General features: G+C 38.9%; 1 protein-coding gene across 1 annotated transcript in view; it reads right to left on the bottom strand.

The window, feature by feature from the left end:
* LOC108675886 (protein spire-like) overlaps positions 1-24,357 on the bottom strand; it is a 129,064-nt gene that overhangs the window by 24,311 nt on the left and 80,396 nt on the right. Inside the window, exons 4-9 of the mRNA XM_018163933.2 lie at positions 16,368-16,444; positions 15,649-15,805; positions 14,750-14,919; positions 13,966-14,099; positions 8,981-9,089; positions 8,271-8,391 (exon numbers count right to left, since the gene is read on the bottom strand). Coding sequence (XP_018019422.1) covers positions 8,271-8,391; positions 8,981-9,089; positions 13,966-14,099; positions 14,750-14,919; positions 15,649-15,805; positions 16,368-16,444 — 768 coding nt within the window. The remainder of the gene's footprint in view (positions 1-8,270; positions 8,392-8,980; positions 9,090-13,965; positions 14,100-14,749; positions 14,920-15,648; positions 15,806-16,367; positions 16,445-24,357) is intronic.

Raw genomic sequence — 24,357 nt, 5'->3', positions numbered from 1 at the left:
TCAAGAACAAGCAATGATTTGTAAGAGAAATTTCTTGAGATATAAATTAATTGTGACGGTAGCAGATAAAGGCGCAATAAGTGTTAGAGAATTCACCTTGGATAGACAGGAGCGAGCTACTGTATAGCAATTTATCGCACCGAACCTAAAAAATGTAACAACATTTAAAAAATCAAACGCGCTCGCCAAGTAAACTTGATCACTATTATTAATTATATATATGAAGCAACTTTAAAATAAACATAGAGACATGCACAATTTTCGTAAATTCAGCACTTGAAATGGATTCCAAGTAATTTCTGTAAAGACATCATCGCATCGTCGCTGAAGATTGCCCTATTACATCAAGACAATTGACTTCCCTGGTATGTAATTCTTGATTAAAATTAAGGGGAACCTAAGGGCAATTTCAACTCAGATCGCTCTTGGAAACCTATGTTATCGGGGCGTTTAAATCGATGTGATTGAAGATCGTCGCATGTTGGGAAGAAGATCTTCTTAATCCAGCAATTATCGTTCAAGGTTGTCACAGGTCATGACGTGCAAAAGCGTCTTGCGTCGTCACTGTAGTCAATAATGAGTATGAGACAATAATTTGTGACAAAGATTACCTTGGCTGAATACAGATAATTTGTATTGTAATTCAAGATGAGCGAGAATTTAATACGAAACAATTTCACACAAGTAGAACGTCTTGGTAAATGACACGTGTCAGTCAGCTAAAATATAATAGATAAAAGCTGGCGTGGTTAAACGACTTTTACTGGATAAATGCAATCAAAAAGTGCCATGCAAAACTAATGAAAGAAATAACTAATTAAACTGTATTGATAGGAATAAGTGTAATTAAAGCATGGATGAATCAAAATAAGTATTAAACAACGTCTTCGTGAGTCTTTTCTATAATCATTTATTCGATAATTGGCTGTCAAACGAATTGTTTTGGATTTAAAACTGGTAATCAATCGCCTAGGGATATTGAGGAAGGAAAAGTACCCAGCCAGACTAGAAAGAGAAAGTGCACGGTTTTGGTGGCTTACAAGTCATCCTGGCAAGGGAAAGTGGTCGCCCTGCTCGCTAAATATTACCTCACTCTCTTGTCCATTCATGAAACACACAACAAAATCGTTATTAACTTCTGTGCGGGAAATTTTTCCGACGATATATAGTCGAAATAAGAATATTGGTTAGATATATTTTATGCCATACGAAATAAGAATGTTGAAACACTATCAACAGAAAGGCATGAAATTTTTTTACAATAAGCCAACGTAGTGCAACGAACATGATGTATATGTGACCTTTCAGTGTACATCTATATATTATAAGAAACCATTCAATTTCCAACAGGCAGACCTATTACATGGTCTGCTAATATTGAAGTGACTCGGAAAATAGACGACTTTCCAGAAAACCGAGCCAAAATCTCGACCAGCGGACTAAGTCTCGAACTTAATTATAGGAGGACAAAGTAACGGCCAAATTGGAATATACTGCCCGACTCTGTCCGGGCCAGTAAAAGTAGGCTTCAGAGTTAGATCTCTTAGGGCCTATATACGCTTTGGGCCCGAGTCCTTTGCAAGTGAGAGTAATTAACTCCAGAAATGAACCATCTAATATTTTTTCCAATGCAATCATTATGGTTAGAAAATCTAGTTTCTAGTGGATCCATCAACAATAACAGCATTAACAAGAGACCATCGTTGTGCACATCAGCAAATTCAATACACAATGAAGTGAACTGAGCCGCCGAGACGAAGCTTCGTGAAAGCTTCAAAAACCCGTTATAGCTACGTCGGAATGACACGGAAAAGTCTTACAAGCGCAGACTGGCAAAGCTCCTAATATACATTATTCAAAATCGTAGAACTCTGCTCAAAATTCAACATGATTTACTGAGGTTAATGCGACTCTTAACAGTGTAAACTAAATCTTTAATAATTTTTGATGAACTGTAAAAAACACGCATTTACGAGCAAATTTTGAAATTAATTTAGAAGGCAATATAACCCAAAAATTATAAGCTTATTATCAACTTATCGTCAGTTAAAATTGTCCTAAATCACAAAGGTATTTATACCAGGACAGAATATGATCCTGATGACTGTCAACAAGATGATCATCAATAGCAAGAACGTGATAATATTTACCTAAATCGTCGGCGTTGAGCTGCATTTCAGAGGCAGCGTTGGCTACCATTTCAGCCACCAATTTTTGCAACTTAAGCCGTGCGAAATTTCATCAAATACAGCACGTCGCGCAGACCACACTCGATTAGAACTATACTCGCGTTCCAGAAATACAATTCACACAAAATATCAGTAGTGCAAGCACATCATAAAACATTCCTTAAATGGCGTTATGTGCAATCACTGAAATCGCACAGAACGCTCTGAAATTGTAAATAAAAAATAAGATAAAAAAATAAACGCGAACTGAAGAACATTGAAAATCATCGTAAAAATGTCATTGAATTATATTGTATCAGGTGGGCATACTCGTATTTTATCCGATACTAATAAAGAATTTATGTAAAAGACCTTTGAATATTGATAAACTTGGTGAATGAAAACCCTATAAAAGTTTGTATCAAAGTTATCACCCAAGAGAACTGGAATTTTTTCATGAGAGATCGTGCTCTAACATTTTCAGGTAACAATCAGTTCACGCTTGAAAAGTTTCTTTTCTCAGTTAAATTTGAAGTTAAATTTAAGCAATTAGTCGCAAAACAATAACAATTATTGAATGACCTAATTACACACACAATCGCTATTATGCTGCGGTATCTATGTTATATCGTCGTTGATCCTAATACTTCTAATGTCGTCGAAAGAAACGCACACTAATGAAAAATGAACAGCGAGCCGTTTTACTCGTATAAAAATACTGAAAATTGCTTTAGAAATGAAAAATGTTCTACTCCGAAATGAAAGAAAAAAATCTGACTAATTAAATGTAATTGATACGATCGAGTCTTATAAAGAATTCTGGTTGCTTTTAAATAACGTCTGCGTTAACCACACTTCTTTTAAACACTGTGTGGAAAGAATGTGCTTGGTAAGCTTTAGGTTCCAATAGTGAAAAGGTGAGAGGTCCGCGTAGCAGCACCGAGCGGCGTAGAGCAGCACGCGATATACCGTCCACGTCGGCGGCCGGACGGCAACTGAAGTGCCATGCTGATTTTCCGACTCCGGCGAGATGCTATTCCAGTGACTGGACCCAAAAATAGCTAAGAAATTCTCCATAATTTAGAACCGATCCCCCACATTAATTTCATGTTGATAATACTCAACATTCAGACGATTTGAATGCTTATTAAATGTGTTGTAAGTAATTTGCTCATTAAATGAAAGGTCGCGAATGACATTCCAGAAAACTCAAAATGTGAAATTCCAACAAGACGGATAGGAACTGAAATGAAAGTTACAACATATCAGCTCTGTTAGTGAATAGTACCAATTATATGCAGTCTTTTATTATCTTAGTTAGTAATAACTGTTCCACATAAGGTTTAGACTTTTCAGCACTGTAGGTTTGGTGATTTTTAAGGGATTATTCTTTGATGTTCATGACGCGGACACGAGCTCATGAGGATTATAGACAAGCATTTCGCAATTGTACAGACCTCCTTACTAAATATTTCGGGAAAAATCAGTATGCTGCAGCCCGATTACCGGACAACGAGACGCGGCTTTTCATTTAATGAGCCATTAACTTAGACCATAATATATCAAAATTATTCAAATTGTTTGAATGTTGAGTTTCATCAGTGGTTAGATTTTGTGCAAATAAAGTACAACTGGTAGCACACTTGAAGTAAGAGTGCACAATTATTCAACGGACTATATGTATTTATACATTTTTATTTAATTTGCACAGGTCTCCAAACGCATTCTTTATAGTTGCTAAATTAAAAAAAATGTTTAAATGCATATCAAATTTACAGAATAATCTATTTAAACAAATCTGACCATGTGCATACCTACACCGACGGACTTTCAAGTCATGTTCACGCTCTGAAAGAACTGACCAAGAAGGTCTGTAAGTAAAGTGTCTCCTCGACACACTGATGGACAGAGGTGGGCAGTAGCGCGCTACATGTAGCGGCCGCTACATTTTCAGTAGCGGTAGCGGTGCTACATTTAAGCAATTGTAGCGGTAGCGGTAGCGCCCGCTACATTTAGAGCATGTAGCGGTAGCGGCCGCTACATTTCAAAGTAGCGCTGCCCAGCTCTGCTGATGGAATATATCACGGCGCCGAGAGCGCTGAGTTGACGTCAGTAACCGAAGGGAAAGTGACATGCCTACATTAAATTGTACGATAATTACTCAAGATATCCAGACTGCATGACATTCATGTGTTATGGGCAGTGATTCGTTCACCACAGTCCTGATCAACAGTGATGTATACGGCACAATAATAAAAGGAAAATTTTCGGAGCTAGAATCATGAAAATTAGAAGGCTTCTCGTGAATAAATGCGGAATTGAATATTATTTTTACATCGCAAAAACACGGTTCAACGTTTAAAAAACCTACCATTCACAAAAAAATATTCAACAATATGAAGACAATAAACTTTTAGCAGCACGTCGGCTAAAATTTTTGCAAGTTAAGTAACATGAAGCGTCACAGTCCGAAACCTCGGCCATTCATTTACAGTTGAGTTGCAGCGCATCATCTACACTTAAGCATAACACAAATCATTAGAAGCGCTCTTCAGAATTTCTAACATTTACGAGCGACGCTGGCTTGTAAAGTCATTTATGGTTATTACACAATAGATAAAAACATGCCGCAAAATCATTATGAGGAATTCGAAGGTTAAATAAGCGATTGGCGCAAAAAAATAGAACGTCTCACGCTCTGCCGAGCGTATCGACAGCGAGAGGCGAGGGCGTTGTCGTTGATCTGAACAACCAGGTTGTTGGAGCATCACCTCCAGACAAATTACGTAAAAATAACGTTGAATGAGAATCGATTTTTTAAACCAAATAATCTTATAACGTTTTAAACAACGTTTAGTAGGCGTTATTTTAAGGTCAGATGGTGGGTGGCTCAGGCTGCTGTGTAAGACGGGCCTGGCTCGGTGTAAAGAACTGCAAATGGGCTCGACTGAAGGGCGGAAACCGGGGTGAGGAACAGGAACATATTTTTTGATATCGCTGTAAAAACACAATTGATACATACAATGATAATACGATGGACAGTTATGGGACACACGCATGTGCAGCGAGACTAACAACGGAAACGTGAAGAATTTTAGGATGAAGATGTTAATTGCGGTGGATCGAAGTGGTAAAAAGTTGTTGCACACTAGTACGAACAATTCGAGAAGAAACCAGGAGAATCATACAAGACATAATAAACACACGGAAACCATCACGGAGGAATGAATAAACAAATAAGACTGAGCTGGATGAGCAAAAGCCTGATTATTTTTGAGCGATGAAAATAACGATGATATAAAAAATGTACGATGCCGAACGCTGCATAGACCGTCAGAGCTGACATAATAAATTATAACCTAATCCCATCTTTGCCAACCAATTCGTCAGCCAGTGAAGATCTATTCGGTTTTAACATAATTTAGCTCCAGATGTGGCCGCGGGCATCGCAAATAATATAAATAGAACATATATCAAGGACACAGTCAGAAATGGATGCATCGACGGCCGGGTGCCTCAGGATGCAGCTGCAAGGGGAGCGTATCTTCGCGGTCATTCCATACAAAAAATATAACTCAGTACTCACTGCAGTGAGTGACAGAGTGCGCATTTTCTGGTCGACGAAAACGTGGTCACGGACGGACAGACGGACGGACGGACAGACAGACAGACGGACGGACATGACGAGCACAATAGCGCCTTTTTTTCATTAATGAGAAAATGCGCTAAAAAAGTGAATACAAGTAGCTCCTGCAGGCATTTTTCGATGTAAAAATATTATAGAAGATACATATCAGAGCATAAAGTTTTAAAGTCAAGGACAGTCTTACATCTTTCCGTTTACATTCGAAAGCAGCTTTCGAACGATTGAGACATATTGACCAAAATAAAGCAGGAGCATCAAAGCGTCAATGCGTTGAAGATGTCTAGACAGTCTCTTTGCGCGGCGTTCCGAACTTGGCATTACTTCGCTGGTCCAGACAAGAGATCTCCAGTCTGCTGCTCGCACATGGAGCGGTCGCGGTCAAGGCTGCTTGCTCGTGTTGTCACGATCACTCGCGGCAACAAAGAAAATACGAATTACTGAACCAGAGATTGAAATCTTTCCGAAAATCTAGGTTACGATACAGCTAGTGAAATTCGATTATCAATGTATTCACTTCGCGAAGATAACTAGTACCCTAAATTAGTCTTCTATAGAAACTTTAATAGAAGTAATGGGTTTCCCAAAGATTGAATATTCTTCTCTGTTAAGAAGAAGCAATTATGCAGCACTGCAAAATTAAAAATAAATTGGAAAACCGACCCATTAACGCAAGACGATCGATCACGCATTTATCACTGCATGGACGACAAAGGCCAGCACAGCTGAGGCAATGAACGTCCTAAACTAACAAAGCTCGTATGCAACTCACGGCGCATTGTATTGCAAGCATTCACCATTGTAATAGTGAAGAAATAACGATGGCTGGACATGTGCAGATGTGCACTGCATCTCCAGACGACGATTGCAACACAAGGGTCCAGATTAGCATGGATCAGATACGACAACATTTGAAGGTCAAACTGGAACGAAAACATGACGATCCATTTATAGTTTTCAGTAAAACAAAAATTCTAGCAGAATTTAGATCGAGCTTATAATACAGCATAAATGTGTCTGTCTCAAGAAAATTTTAAGCGGCAAGCACATAAGATGAAAATTCGTCGATGCATTGATTTCATGTCAAGAAATGCGACGTTTCCCTCGATACATCGACCGGTAACAGTTTTGAATCGGACTTTACTGTGTCAGGTGACAGGCTTAGAACCAAAAGTAGGAAGAATTACCCATTGCAATAGTATTTCTTTATGTAGACATTATCAAATGTGAAGATAACATTCCAGGTTATGCCCCATACAAGCTTTATCAATTTGAGTAATACATTTCCAGGCATCAAACGAAATCCGACGCTGATTTAAAGGCATCTAACGAAATCCTACGTGAATTTTCCGACATCAACGGAATTCAACATGGATTACCCGGCATCAAACAGAATCCTACGCGGATTTCCAAGCATAAAAAGAAATCCTACGTGGATTTACAGTCATTAAAACGAAATCATACGCGGATTTCCAGTCTTCAAACGAAATCCTACGTACATTAACGGGCATCAAACGAAATGTTACGCGGGTTTCCAGGCATCAAACGAAATCCAAAGCTAGATCTGAAGAGGCGACGTCATTTATAGGCAGATGAAGTGGACCGCGCATGCGTAGGATCGCTTCAGCTTGAGATACTCGGCTATACGAGCAGATGCGGGCACCTTACTTCATCATGCGCAAATTATACATGTGCGAAACGCAAGTATAATTTTATCAAACTTCAATTAAGTTATTTTTCTGGATGCACGGTGAATGCTGCCCATATAGCATTGAAGTATTTCATCGAAGGTAGGAATCGTATCGAGCGATCATACAATCAATGACTTATCGCATTAACGAAATGTTCAGAATACCAATACTAATTAAGAAGTCTCTTTGGATGTTATAATGGCATCTGGGTCTATTAAATGAATGTTAATAATTTTTCAGTTCACTTGTACATGTCCGAAGACAACATTTGCTCAATTTAAATAAGATTACGGCTTAACGAAGAATCACGTGCAATGAATCCGTATTACTGAACTTAATATTTGTACTCTCGATTTTAACTACAATTATTATTCATCATCCAACTTATTTCCTGATTAAAATTTTTAACAGACAATAACGCGTGATGACCCGAACGCATAGTGAATAAAAAATATACCGTTACTCAGTACTCACTGCAGTGAGTGACAGAGCGTGCATTTTCTCGTCGACGAAAACGTGAAGTCACGTACGGACGGACGGACATGGCGAGCACAATAGTGCATTTTTCCCATAAATGAGAAAATGCGCTAAAAAGAGGCAGCGGAGACTTGCCACTCTGGGGTCTGGCAGGGGTCTGGACGTGGCGTAAGCCTCTTGTACTCACCACTCTGGGGTCTGGCAGGGGTCTGGACGTGGCGTAAGCCTCTTGTACTCACCACTCTGGGGTCTGGCAGGGGTCTGGACGTGGCTTAAGCCTCTTGTACTCACCACTCTGGGGTCTGGCAGGGGTCTGGACGTGGCGTAAGCTGTGTTCTTGTCTGATGCTCTGCATTAAAGTCTCCATGGGAGTGGACTGGCGGCTCCTCGGAGCCAGTCGTCGCTCCGACGCCTGAAAAATAACACAAAAGATCCCTTAATTAACTCTTTTATTTGCAGCATGTTAACTTAAACAAAGCATTACTGACTAATTAAAAAATTATTACTTTCAGAACCTATGGTGTACCTTCGATAATCATTTTGAGTAACAGTGAAGGTTTGCCGACTGATGATGAAGGCAAGGACTGTAGATGATTAAGAGAAATTTTTAACGTGATTTTTTCATAGACACACAGAATTATTCCCGATAATATTCACCTATAAGCAAGAATGGCAACCACTTCTGCCAAAAGTTCTTAAAGATGCACTGATATCGAATGCACTGATGTGGACCGCACATAAATTGAATGTTTAACTTTCGTCAGACAGCATAGTTGTACAACGTTACAATTATAATTATATAGTTTAGCAAGAGTTAAAGTGGTTTACCAATCATAATTATAGTTTAGCAAGAGTTAAAGTATTTTATCAATCATAATTCTAGTTTAGCAAGAGTTAAAGTAGTTTACTAATCATAATTATAGTTTAGCAAGAGTTAAAGTAGTTTATCAATCACCATTATAGTTTAGCAAAAGTTAGAACAAGCGACATTAGTTTCCCACCTTCTTTAAGGGCGGGCGCGAGCGAATAAAGTCCAGGATGATGGAGTGAGCATCTTTCTTGACGCGCTGAGGCATGTCGCCGTTGACCATCACCTTGTTGAGGGTATATCTGGCGGGGCGAGGGTCGAGGGGAGAAGAAGGGGAGAGGGCAAGGAAACTTTCAATGACGGGGAAATACTTCGGAGAAATTAAACTAGGTAAAAAAACTCACTCATAAAAAATATCAAATTAAATAAACTGAAAATAATTGGTCATAAGGCAACATTGCAAATAAGGGTGGAAATGATGGAGACTCCATAAAGCGAAGTAAATTCTTTAAAATAACAAACCCCTTCACATCATCGACGTAAAATTCATGCAGCGATATAATACAAGCGAATGTATGATATTATCTCGTCATTAATTTGAATCTATTTCAAATTAATGACGCCGTCCAGCCTTATAACAAGAATTTCAAAGAAATGCAACAAACTTCAGTGTAATGAGCAACAAAAGAAGTCACATGCCAACATCTGGAGAGATTTCAATTAAAACGGACTGAACAGGACTCAGCCGATCAGGCTGAGGACTCAGATGGCTGCAAAAACGGCCTAACAGGACTCAGATGGGTACAAGAAAGTTTCTTTCTCTTCGTGATCTGGACGTGACGTATCGGAGGACAGTGGCTTGGTCTGAACTGAATGAAGTACCTGAATTTTGGCACACCAAAACTTGGGATAGTTTAGCTTAGCATAGAACCCAGCAAAATAAACTTGAAGAAGAAGCCGTTGAATTAAATCCTTTCTGAGAGAATTTCACAGGACTATAGACCAGCAGAGTTCCTTTAAATTAGGAACGTTAAAAAATAACGCAGAAATTTAAAACATCAAAGATCAGAAAGTATTAAATTGTATTGATCCTTGTTTAAATCCTGAGTTTATTCTAGTGTGAATTATTGTAAATGTGCAAAATTTCACTTATCCATTATTACAGGGAGAAATAAGCGATGCGGACCGTCTCTGAGTTAGCGGCAGGCGTGAAATAAATCATTTTCCTTGATTGGTTTCCAACATTTCCTTCAAATAAAGTCAAGAAGAAGTTAAGCCTCAAACAGAAAAAATATCCCTGTTAGTTCAAACATCAAGCGTAAACAATTATGGAAACAATGTAATAAAAATCAAACTATGGATGAATGAGAAAGATTTGAGGTGGGCAAACCAAGTCCATACTAAAACAAATTAAAGATTGGTAACCAACGCATGCCAGATTGCAAAGATTGCAATGACAGCAGCATTTCGGTGAGCATTTCGATGTAACCAGAGCGAGGGAAACTCGAAAACAAACGCCGCGACATACGAAGAGACTCGCCTTTTGATTGTAGTCATGGGCAGATGCTAGTGAGTATGTTTTACTTTTCTTTGAATTCAATTTAGATTTACTCTAATATTGCATTGCACCTCTTAAAAAAACAGTTTCGAAAGGTGAATAAAATATCGTGGGGGTGAGAAAATGTTGAAAATACTTTCTAAGGCACAAATAAAAAATCCATGAGTAAGATAAAAACGAAAAAAAAGAAAATTAAACAAGCTCACACCACGAATACCGTTGACAAAAATCAACCAAAATAAACTGAAAGAAATCATGCAGCGGACCAGAGAAGTTAAGATGCGGTACGGAAAGCGGAGAGCAAAAGGCGGATTGCATGCTAGGAGCTACGGAGCGCCCTTGGTAAGGAGTTAGGCGAGTACCTGTAGGGGAGAATATCAGCAGTTAATGTGCCTCACACGGCCATACGTAATGTGCCTCACACGGCCATACGTAATGTGCCTCAAAGGTCATACGGCGTCAAGCACCGAAACCTGAACACAATTTAGTTCCGCCTGGTCTTGTTGCAATTTACTACGCAAAGTTTAAGCTGGTGAGATTTTAGAGCATGATCTTCTACAGCAATACAAAGATTGTATTGTGAAAAGAGACGGCCGAGAAATTTTTTAGTGCGAAAGTGAGAGAATAATTTGTAACAATTAATGAAGAACCTCAGTTTTTGTGAGTAGTAACACAAGGACACTAAATGCCGGATAATTAAGAACTACGTTAGGCCAGGAAAAAATATAGAGCGCTAATATAATATAATAATAACGGTTTCAGCGTTTACTAGGCCTTAGGCCTGTCGCCGATTCTTAACATCGCAGAAAATCCACAGCTTTTTGCGGTCTCGAACTCGCAACTCACTGCTACAATTCTGCTGTGCTTAACCGCCCGGCCTCCTCGCCGATTCTGACCAGAAACTGGCGCACAGAGCTGGGATCGAACCCGCGCCTCTCTGCACCAATCTTGGTACTCTGAACTTCAACCACTGGGCCACCCTGGGCCCAATACAATAAGCGAGCCTGTATGGCTTCAAAAATATCTAAGTGATATTCAATTCGTCAGCTCTTGACTCACATTGGAATATAACTCACAAATGGAGATTAAAATTTATCTGTTACTGGTAATCGGTAGAGATATATATGATTGATCAAAAAATTTAGAAGTGGATTCGAAAGCTGCAAGTTTTTGAGACATAAAGAGCACCAGGAACAGATAAGTAAAGTGAAGCCCACGTTAAGTAGAGATTTAGTAGCGACACTCAAATTTTTTCGAATTGCAGGCAAACAGTGAATACTATGCACAGCAGTGTATACTTGACACTGCAGTATAAACTGTGCATAAAGAAATAAAATAATCTTACACTTAGTTTATAACTTTTTCAACTATTCCTGTAGAAATAAATTATGATTTTGGAAATCCGTTTCAAGGAATGCTACCAAATTCAAAACCATTCGACTCTCATTAAAGAATGAACTTTTAGAAGCAAAGACTTTGAATACAGAATTAAAACTACAACGAAGCAAATAATTTAACGAAACTACTCAAATTTCAAATGAGACTACAGAAATCATGCGCTTTAGCATGCGTATTAACGAGCGACAAAGATTATACTGTCCACTAGGGCCGTGACTTAGTTTCATCAGCTACCTCCCGAATATATTTGTTTCGTTAATATATAAAATATATAGGCAACCATAAAATAGGCAGAAACTGGGCCTATTATGAGGAAATATACCGCACAATTGCTCCTTTTTAAAGGGGTTTTCGCATAATATAAGTGGGTAACAATTAATGAAAAATTAACAACCCTTAAATTATTTTTCCTCCTTGAAGCTCCACGTCATTAAAAGTGCTAATATTATATGACCACGGAACCTATTAATGTATAAAAAAAAGAATAGCCTAGCAAATTTTAGCAATTTCCATTAATTCCATATGGCTAATTGAAAATTCAAGGCAGGATCTACGTTAGCATCTGCACGCAGAAAGTTTGAGGCGGAGACCAGTTCATGTTGCTTGACCCTAACCCAAATCGATCGCTACAACAAAAAACATTTAATTCATTAAAAGCTTTAAAATTTGTATTGATAGAACGACTGAAAAAATTCTGTCAATTGTTGATTTAGACTGTTCTAATTATAAAAATGGATTTCGAGCCCGTCGGAAGCAGAAATTTTCTACAATATCATTCATCATGAAATTCCTCTCAAAAGTCAAGATCACGAACACACTTCATATATTGACTATCGAGACATATTACTAGACCAGAATATAAGTTACATTATTGATAAAATAACAATCATATGAAATTATCTAACAATAACTCAAGATCATTCCTGACCATTCCACATGCGATTCGTGCACCACAAACAGCCCAACAAATAAAGTTGCAAAATGCCCTCGATTACCACGAGATTTAAATGCACAAAAGAAAACATCAATAATTACGGAAAAAATGTCGCTAAATAAATAAAATTTGATTGTAACGACTGAAGAAAAATCACAAGAGAAATGATTTCAAGTGAAATATCTACGGACTAACAATGTCATCAGCTAAGAAAGCCAAAAATTTCCACAAATAAAATCAGAGATTTGTCACAATACAGTTCTTTACTACTACTGAGCTAAAACGAACACTAACAAAAATTTTAAACTTGAATCAGTAGCAATTTCTGACGCTTACTTCTACGCTACATCACAAAATCTAAATTTTCTAGCTTCAACTACAATAATGAAGTGATACTAATTTTTATCTCTATAGAACTTCAGACAGAATTGCTTGTAATGGCTCGACAAACATCGGCGAGAGCGACGACTTTCATGCCATCGACATTAACATGATTCATGCGGCCAAAACATTAAACTTGATCATCAGTTTTTCAAACGACAATGAGCTTCAGACTGCCATAGAAAACTTCACCAGGTTTATTAAGACTTTTTAATAGATTTCCGTTTACTTTGAAAAAGGGGTAATCAGATTTGAATAAGCGTCACTGATTTGAATTTCGATCTTCTGTATTGAGAGTAATTTAAATTGAACATTCTTTAGAGATCCGAAATACGTTAAAACTATTCGTTGAGAAGTTGAATCAAGTTCTAGAGCTTGAACAGTGAATTGATCGTCGGTTCTTAAAATATAAGGTGCCTAGTAAATAAAAAGAATTTTAATGCAATCTTCTTACACAGCTTAGCACCTGAACGAATTTCAGTTACAACGGTTCAAAACTGCGGCTTAGAATTCATTATCGAACTTGGCAGCAATATAGCACATACGTTACGATGTAAAATAGAACTATTCAGGAGAATATCACATTCGTAAAAACCTCTAGGGCTATGAATTATAACCCCAACAGTGCGTGATATTAGTTAAATTTCATTAGATTCGAAAACGCCTGAAACAGAGCTAGGGTACGGTACCTTGAAGTAGCGTCTTGTTATTTAATTATATAAGCCGTAAACTCGTAGCCTCTGTCGGCAGTGCAGGTAAGCAGATGAAGGAGCGGAGTTTTGTTCGTATTTACCAAGTACTAACTAACTAATTTACTAACAGTGACTAACGTTACTGTATTCAAATGAATAAAAATACCTTAACTTAATCGAAGTTTGAGAGCCATCAGGACAGCTGCGACACTCACCTCCTCGACCGTATATCTTCCATGAGCATCTCGTATGGCGTAAGAGTGTATTCCAGAGGCGTCTTAGAGTAGTTAACTTTCTTGAGTTTGACGCCTTCCCGCAACTGCAACATCACTTGCTTCCACAGCACAGCCTGCAAGGTATCAATAATTAGCGTTACCGGGCTAAGTATTTCACATTCAAAACATTAAATAACATCAGAATAATCTTCGACTGAAGAAATAAAGATATTCCAAAGAAAGAACCACTGACGCTAAACTAGCAGAAAGAGCATTGCTTGGTTGGGGAATCGCAAGTAAAATGAAACAAGAAATTGAGAGAAACATCACATATAATTACCAACGATTTAAACGAGAAAAATATTGTCAATTCCTCCCAAAAAGCTAACGACGCTGAAAATGATTTAATAATATTGTGTCAAAAAACAGAGGTCTCGGGCAGCTTAACAAAATATATGTGATTCGTCTCTCTGCTACAGAAAAGTTGATACCAAAGCAAAATCTCTGTAACGTGGGCCCGGAAATTCTACACCGCATGAATTCTACATTTCACCATGACTAATTCACACAGATTTGCAGGTCTTCCAAATTTGATAATGAAGACCTGATAAGTTTCATTACTATAAGAATTATCGATGACTTTCAGACAATGGAACAACACCGTGACATATACATTAGCACTGTGTGGTGTTAACCCAGTCATGGTGCTGCAGCTGGTCCAGGTCGTGCTGTAGGAGAGCAGCTATCATGTCTATTGTACCAACATGCAGGGCATAATGCTGACCCAGTCATGGTGCTGCAGCTGGTCCAGGTCGTGCTGTGAGGAGAGCAGGTCGCTGGTGAGGCTGAGGTAGCTGCTGCCCTCCGCCACGGTCGCCAGGAACAACTGCAGGTCTTGCGCCTCCGTCACGAACGCCCGCATCACCGCGCGGTAGTGGTCGCTCGGCACGCACTCTGTGCAACCAACACACGAATGTCAAAAAATCACATTCCTCACAAAACAATTATGTGATGAAGATGAATATCAACACCGGGATATAAAATTAAATTTTTAGAGCACCCGTTGGTTGTTTTACAATCTGGCACAAACAGTGCATAGAAAAATTGAAATAAATTACCTGTTGATAGGAGAAATAGTATAGTAAATAATAATTAGAAATCACCAATCCCCTTTCTCATCAGTCATTGGCAATAGAAAATTACTTTTCTTGAATTTTATGCCTATTTAATTTAATAACAATATAACTAGAAACGAACATTTTTGGTCATTATTTATTCAACTTAAAGAATTATTGCCTACTGAGAATCATCTAATTTATTTTTATTAATATGCAGAACAAAACGGTTACGAGGACACTCGCATCGAAAAAATCTCGGGCAACAACGAGATTTTTTGATGGAGATCAAAACTAGTTAATTATATCCATATTTAAACCTTTCAGACTAATAATCCAGAATAGCAATAAGTTGGAAAAGTTTGACGCACGGAAGTTCGGCTTTGTCACGCTAAAGTGTCCGGATAAAGCCCTGATGCATATTAAAAAGTGCATTTATAGGAAGCGCCGTATTCCTGCCAGAAAACCAATGTTCTTAGAAATTTCGTATGATATACATACCATTCTTCAGGCAAATCTGCCGTCATGATAAAGAATAGAAGAATGAAGCGCGTCAGTTCTATGTCACCTCTTTTATCAGTGGGTGAAGCGGAGGTTCTGGTAGGGGACGTCTTGGATGAAGACTGTGTGGGGACGGAGGATGGGGACGTGGATGAGAACTTTTTGGATGCGGCGCCGCTAATGGACGACGAGCTGAACTGCGGCAGCAATCTCTTCTCGCATTCCTGTAGGGAGATTTTCGCTTAGAATTTTCTGAAGTAAATACAATTTTTTTCAATTATTGACGAAATATGGTGTTTAACAGTTTCTTTATTGCCCCGGGACAGCAAGTAATCGTTGAGCGCAACCGAGACTCGGAATATTTGAAAAATTAAATCTGAAAATAACTATTTTCCAATCGCAACAAGCACTTCGGACTTCGAGCCCGAACTAGTTCGGGCACTAGTTCGGGTCCTTCAGTCCTGATCGCTCTACTGACTGATATTGATTGCCTTATGTATATATATAAATAAATTCTCAACCATTGAGACAAGGTCCGACCCAAAACTGCCTCTTGTCCTAGGGGACAAGGACCAATTGTTCCTATCTATAAGGGAACCCGACTTTAAAGTTCAAATAGTTTTTTCTTAAACGCAATTTTATCATAAACGTCTGCATTAACCCCCATCCATATTGTTCACGAGATCATTTTCACCTTTATTCATCTTAAATGTTTAAGAAATCTTTGCCCGCCCACACAATTTGATCAAAGGGTCAAGAGAATTAGGCAGGCAGCTCGAGACTCACGTGGACGATGTCGGTGAGGGTAAAGGTGCGCCCGAGGTCTCGCTCGATACCCTCGTCATCCGCTTCGGGCTCGTTGTCTGCACAAACCAAGCATCAATAAATCTAGGAGTTCTTTAATTGAGTCATCGAAAAACAGAGGATAGAAAAAAAAATTATTTTTGGCCCAATAAAAATTCACCAGTAACAAAACGAAACGGTTCCTGGAATAGATATGCATCTAGAAAATATTAACTGTCACAGTGATTTGAGCTAACGAAAAGATTGAAATACAGATATAGGCATCATTTACGCATGTAGGTGGTCGAAGAAAAAGAATAACGCTTTCTCAAACATTAAAAATGAGAGTAAAAAATAAAATTCTTATAAGACAAGCGACAATAACAGAAGGGTAAAGCCTGATATAATATCAATAACAAAGAATTTTAACTTTGGAATGAAAGATCGCGAATCGAAAAAATAAGATTGAATCGTATAGCCAATCCAGGACACCGGAAGGAACAATTGGTTAGAGCTTCCCAACCTCGACACAGTTCACGACCAATTAGCGGTCTTCTTGCGCCCTGCATGGCATGTATACTGCTAATGCGTAGAGCATATCACGTACACCATCCACATTTGATGCTAATTAATAATGAACCGTGTATCTCAACAACACTTGGTAATTATTTTTCCTCACGCGTTTAATGTCCGGGATTGAGTTTATTGCGCCACTCTTCAACATTTCCCTTGCTATTGGTCAACACACAGAAACAGGTTTCGTACGCACACAACAGGTCATTAGCACGCTCACTCAATTAAAATTTCACAATTACAATCATGAATGACGTAAGCCTAAACTAAATTAAAGGTTTAAAACTCGTTCCCAGATCACATTTATGTGAACAGAAACTCGTATAAGCCGCATAAACGATGCTGCAGACGCCATCACCTCGAAGAGGTCACGGTACGTAGTGGTTAGACGTTCTCACGAAGAGCACGGGGGCAGATTGCCGTGTAATTAGCCAGGGCGACACGGTGCGTCTCGAATTCCCGATTGAACGTAAAAACTGGGGTCGCGGCAACGGTCGAGACGTCATGCAGCACATCTCAGCGCAGCGACAAAGAAACACGTCACCGCTCAGGCGTCCTGATACACACGAGCGACCGAGGAAGACGTGCCACGTCAGCCTTACGAGCCAAACTTTAAAAACGACCTAAAATTTGCGTAGATAAATTATTTGGAATTTAGGCAGCATGTGACTCAACAATTTAGACGCATACACCGTGTATTCTAGTTCTCAGTTTGATAAGTGATCGCAGATTGTGAAACAAGACATGGCTGTATCAAATCACTTCATTGCAAAATGTAACACATCTAAAGTCCTCTCCTGACAATTTTCCACAACTGCAGTTATAATAAAAATTCCGCTTTTCATTCAATAAAAGAACTTACTTAAATTTTGGAAAAAATCATGAAAACAATAAATGACAGGAAATTTTAAAAATAAACATCGAACTCCATGATGATGAGGTGAATGATGCCTAGGAAAAATATACGGTAAAAACCGTACGTGTAATAGAATCCGTCAAGGAAACACCCAGACCAAAGGTCCAAAACAGACCTGCTGGAAAAATAAAATGCATATGCTTATTCGCGAGGAACACAAGGTTAATCCACTAGTCGTCGTTTAGTGGCTGGAATTATTACAACGATGTGTGCCCGTGGCAGAGATAAGGAGAGACGGGAGAAGCAACGATTCCGGACATGGCGGATGAGGAGACGCCAACCGACGATGCGTATAAGAAATTCTAAGCAAAATAAAGAGTTTCTCAGCAGAAAGTTTGTTTGTTAAGGACCCGCACAGACGAGAAAAAATAATGTACACCAGTTTTTGTAACTAATGACCAATTTAACTTGAATATTACAAATCAATTCTGTAATAACTTTTTGAGCGCGTCAAAACTACAAATAACGAACTCAAGCGAAATTAGGGAAAGTAAAACTGCTTACGAATGTAGGGAAGACCGGAGAAGAGCTAACCAGTACAGCAGCGCAAGGATGAGGGCAACAAGTAAAGACGGTACCGACGAATGCAGTGAGATGGATAGAGGAGTCCGATAATAGGGGTAACTGGTGTAGAAGTGTCATGCATGGTATTTTAGTGAAGAAGAGTTTGAGCAACTAGCTAGGAGTCCAAATATTGGTGCGGTAACGACAACGGTAGCCGATCATTGGATGGTAATAGCGGCTTTAGAAGGGTATACTGAGGGTGGAAACAGCAGTTATGGAGAGGTCCGAGGCTCTATAGGACAGAGAAACGAGACGCAGAGCTCCCGCAACACGCAGCGACGCGTTTGCTCAGGACGCATCTTAACGCCTTAATATATAGCAAAATTTGCATTGTTCACAAATTCTGCGCCTGCCTGCAACACGACCCACTGATGCCTCAAAGAGTGAGAACGATGCCTCAGCCTGCAATACCGCAGAGTTACAAAGGTCAAGCCGGCGACGGCAGTTCAGTGACAGATCAGTTCTCATCACAGGACATTATTAACTCTAAAGATCAGTTATCAACGTTATTAACTTGACAGCGAATTATGTCTGAGAATGTGCTTTCATGAAATTGACCGAAAATGAAATACGAATTATTTAGAGGGTGGAAGTTAAGGAGAAATAGTTACTTGAAAAGACGTTTGTTCTTACAACAAATGAGTTCATTGCAAATTGCAATAGCAAGCAGTTGCTTCGAAAAGCAAGCATTTACATCGGGTAGGAATGTTCGCTTTAAGCATCGAACTAACAGTTGCTTCAAGATTACGCGATTTCTAGTGGAATCGTACTAAATGCTTTCGACATTAAATGCACAAAAACTGAATTTGATTCAGTCCAGTGCAATGAGAATCATCCTTGGGGCACGTAACACATCTCCTATTACTTCCTTAGAAATTGAAGCCCACATACCCCCACTGAAGAGTTGCCTCATCAAATAAGCAGTTAATTCTCAGGTCCCGTAATTTTTATTAAGGAGCTAAAACAAGAAGTAGGTGCATGAGCAGGCGAGACAAGCGCACACACGCAAAAACATCAACCGCAGGATGCACATGCAGCGCCTCTTCAAACAATGGATCTGCCTCTTTCGTCGCATCACCGGAAACTGATCCGTGCGCGTTGTCACAGGCATGACTTCTATATGGCGCATTTCCATTCACATCTTCCTGAAATATCGTACATAAACAAAAATATTCACAATATGTAGCTGGACGTATAACCAACATCTTTGAGGAATAAAAACGGGTTCATCTGAACGAAAAATGCGTTTGTCTGGAAAATAACGCGCCATTGATGTAGGTTCTTCGCGTTTATTAACTACCAGACGGCACCTATAAAGTGATGAAACACGGAATTTAATGAAAAATGTTAATGCAAATATTCTTCTAGCTACGCAGTACGCACGTTCTTGAAACTCATTCAAAAATAAACTCGGAATAATCAACGTTTTAATGTGTTTATGGCGCGTTAAAATTCAGAAATTTGATTAAAAATTATGATATTTAAAGGGGAATACAAAACGAAAGGTACAGATAGAGGAAGGGCATTAGAAAAGTTAAAAAAAACTATAAAACGTAAACACGCTTTGCCGCCGTCGAACATTCAATCATTTGGGGTGATAAGTGCATAATCCTTGAATAAAAATCGAGATAATTTTTCCTTACAAATTTTGTGCTAGCCGTGATATTTTCACTTCGCAGCGCCATGCCCCAATAATTTATGGGATGAGATAGCATTATAATAAAATCATTTAAATAACATCGAGGCGACATATCACAAAAATTAAACCAACCCTATTTCGTTACGCCTTGAATCGAATTTTTCCAAACAGAGATATTTTGCTTCAAGAATTGCGTCAGCGCCACAAATGTCACGAAGTTGCAGTAATTTTATCACCCCGGTCACGTCATGATTTCTATTCATACTTTATGATAATTCAAAGAACAATGGGGACTGCACAATGCGACAACACAAGTTTATGGTGAGAAGTCGTACACCATTCCTGTCTTTGCTCTTTCATAAAGTTAACACGAGGAAATAACGAGGTCAGTATAACACTTCTGTTTCAAAGCGGAAATGGGAAGGGAAATTGAACTTAGAATTTTAAAAATCACAAGTAGAAATTATTTGCTAATATTCAAGGCTACATGAAATCGTGTACATGTACTAGTGATGAGCAAGCCCATTTTAAGGTGGACTGTTCCAAAATATATAGCGAGCTTGTCATTTTCACAGGCGCGATTGCGTTACTTGCAGTTAAGCAGGTTGCTGGACAGGCAGGTTGCCGTGATTGTGTCCCAAAAAGTAATTCTAAATTTATCACCTTCATCCTAATTCATCAAGTCCACATAAACGCCTTATCTCTTTGTTTTCGTATACACATTAACCCCCGTCGTTATTTATACTATTCGTATATTAAGTCTTGATATCTAGATTTCTCGTTAATCGACATACAGTGAATTCATTAAAGTTGCTCTTACGTCAACTAAACAAAATAATTGATATTTCATGCAAGTACAAGCAAAAAAAGTAATAGCAAATTAGAAGTGCATTTGACGGACGAATCATACGATTTTGCAATCGTGTAGACAAAACCGATCCACGTCATAAATCATTCGAAAACTTTCTCTCCGAACAGAATCTACAAATATCTACAGTTAAATTCTATCGATACTAACCAAAATGGATAATCTCGTAGGGAACTGAGAGCAGGCGCATTTTCTGCCTAAAATTTAAATTACTTTGGTGGTAAGAAGAAAATTGATCGTCATGACTATATTGCACTGATGCTTGCCAACAATCGTTGTTTCCCGCAGTTGGTTGTTATTTGTTATCAGAATAAGGAGACGTAGATCTTACAAAACATTACTTGCTAGCAGCACCCAAGCACTTGCGAAATGAAGTTTCTTACTTGCGCATGTACAGTTTCATGCCAAGAGAGGTCGGTGACGAAACAAATTACGAGTCATTTTCGGTTTGCGATTTCATTCCGCGCATGGGACCGAGGCAAGGGTTCCACCGCCCTTGGGTAGGTTGACGTTCATTTTTTTTTCCTAAGGAACGAACGCGACCTCGTGATGAACGCGCGGCCTCTAACCTCTGAGCGGAACCTCCGCGACCTCACAACTGTAAGTCATTAACCCAAGACCGCTACTGAACTGTGCCACCGACGAAAGACGTCATGCAGGCATTCGTGCTGTAGAAAGAGCACCGCGATTCATGGGACTCTTCCTGAACTCATCTTCGAAGCCACCAAGCTAAGCGTAGAACAAATTCTACGTCACTCCTGCACCTTAATTGCAGCAGTATAAGGTTTTCATAATACCGTGTAATAAGCACTATATGAAAGTGTGAAGGTTGAACAATTTCAGGGAAAACGATTTATTTTAGTGTAGTTTTGCGTTTAACTTTGAAATAAATTTGCACAAAAAGAATGCTTGACGCGGTGACCGAATGAAGAATGTCGGAGATGAGGTCAGTGGCAAGACGAAATTCGAACATCACCTAACAAACCTTGAGCTCAGCGACGCATTCCAAGACAATATATCAATTGAACGATGATACAGCCCCTGAATACCGCAACAGCAACAGTTGTTTCGCACAATTAAGACCAAGAGATTTGCTTCCCACATTCAGCGATAATAATTTAATTTATGGAAAAGCTGATATATAAGGCTTTGAATTTGGCCTTCATAAAAAAATACGATGACATGTGCATATATAGCATGCACGTAGAAGATCTAAATGAAAACTTGGATCTGCAAATTCTTTCGTAAATTTTTAGCAACTTAATTTATAATAATATAATTTAATATAAAAAACGCCGATTTACAATTCTACAAGATGCGATAGGATCTGCAAATTCTTTCGTAATTTTTTCAGCAACTTAATTAATGAGTAAATAGCCACGTTATTCATTAAGTCTTAAAGCAAGTGTAAATTAGTGTTCTTTGGTCACGACCAAGTGAAACACTGTTTCGCCAGTGCTTGAAATTTGAGCTATCAATAAGGAGAAGCATGTACTTCCCTTGTGAAAATATGAACCAGGGTACTAGTCAAGCGCAAGCCCCAGGATTCCAACTAATTCATACGGTAAAATCGGTATTTTTTAGAATTTAAGGAATCTGGAACTTTCACGACGAAGGCTGCGCGTATTCCATGAAGACCTTGACCCTGCACACAGCGCAGCTGGCTCGTTGTGGGCAAATGGAGGGCTGGTGAGCAGCTGGTCAAACAAACAAGTAACAATGGCCCTCAATAATTGGCTTGAACACCTGATCGAATATCATTCAAGATTCAATTTGAAGTTAATTGATAGGAACAATCGAGACACAACCTCAGAGAACAAGGCTGAAGCAAGTTAAGAGAAAAATACGATGGCTACGAGAATGGTGACAATATATCAGAAGATAATCGAAAAGTTCAAAAATTTCAAGAATGCCTGACAAGATTGTGACCCTGAAGCTCACATCATACTCGTCCACGGGTTAGCTCTTTAATGACCTTGAACATAAATTAAGTGAGCAAGTTAAACAAACTTACATCCTTTTTCATAATTCACAAAGTTTTTTTATACATAATACCTATACATCAACAACAAAAGCAAATTTTTCCAGCAAAATCATGCACCGAAAACCGTGCATAAGCCAACAAAGTGTCAACAAAACATGAACAGCAAATGAATATATACTTCATAAGAAAAGTCAATGTACTTCATTTATTGCATTAACCAATATTTTAAATTGTTCAAAACAACTTGTTAGGAATGAGCTTTTGAAGACGGTGACTCATCAGAAACCTTATGTCTTACACGGGCGTGGCGATTATCACTTCTTGACATTTCCAAGGGATTCGAACATCCATTAAATTTCCTCTCCCCTGTGATCGCGTTCGACAAGACCTTTTATCGGCTGCACATTCCACGGCGTGCGGAAGAAACAGCGGCAGCCGACACTTCACTTTCCACTCGGTCAGCGTGTCCTCTAATCAACGAATCCCGAGTCGCAAAATCGCAAAATGAAATAATGGCGCAACGCTAATTGCAAATCGACTCAAATTATTACGGTAACCAAGTAGTTTCTTTCACTCACTTCTAACTGCGATCCGAGTTGCACAATGCACAGTGCACATGTACCCCATCAACCATGTAATGCAGTATAAGGTTTATTTAGCGCAACAGGCATCATAATGCACATTTTACATCGCACGAAAAGTCAACGAGTATAGCATGACGAAGGATAGAATCGTAGGAGTTGAAAATGACCATGAGTATTATGTGATATAAAATGGGAATTTAGCAACAATCTAGTAGAGTAACTAATTTTAGGTTTAGGTGATCATGACGGAGAAAAAAGCAAGCGATAGCTAGTAACGTTTTCATTTGGTGCAGCTGCTGGAACGTGACAGCAGCGCACGCCATAAATTGACTTCACTGGAATTTCCGTTGGCAGCTGGAGGAAACGTTGACAAATAATCTGTAATGTTTTTACTCTCCGAATATATGTTGGTAGAATTCAGAAAAACTTACTATAGACTGTCTTGACCAGTGCGCCTAATGTAATAAGTTATATCAGAACCACGGTCTTAATGTAACTGTATAAAATTCATCAGCGCTACTGAGAGGGAATCGATCAAAAAGGATCGTACTCCATGACCTGTGGAGTAAAAAAAACTTTCCAGCGGTCGACATACTTAGTAATTTTCCATAATAAAAAATAGATTTTGCTGAACATATTACATCAGTTAAAGCGGACCGGCATAACGGAAGATGCCCAAAGCAGAGCTGTAGCGATGGCTGCTATAACTGTGCCTCAATACAGGCCCTGATGAAAATCCCTGGCTTATGCAGCCATAAAGACTTGCTGAGCACACTGGAGAGCAAGGGGTAATCGGCTCGGCCTAACTGACCATGCGGATGATTGCGATTACGAGATGCACTCGCATATTTTAGCCGTGACGCAT

Source organism: Hyalella azteca, unplaced genomic scaffold (assembly GCF_000764305.2).
Source record: "Hyalella azteca isolate HAZT.00-mixed unplaced genomic scaffold, Hazt_2.0.2 contig6498, whole genome shotgun sequence".
NCBI classification, from domain to species: Eukaryota; Metazoa; Arthropoda; class Malacostraca; order Amphipoda; family Hyalellidae; genus Hyalella; species Hyalella azteca.
This window is presented reverse-complemented; position numbering and strand designations above follow the sequence as displayed.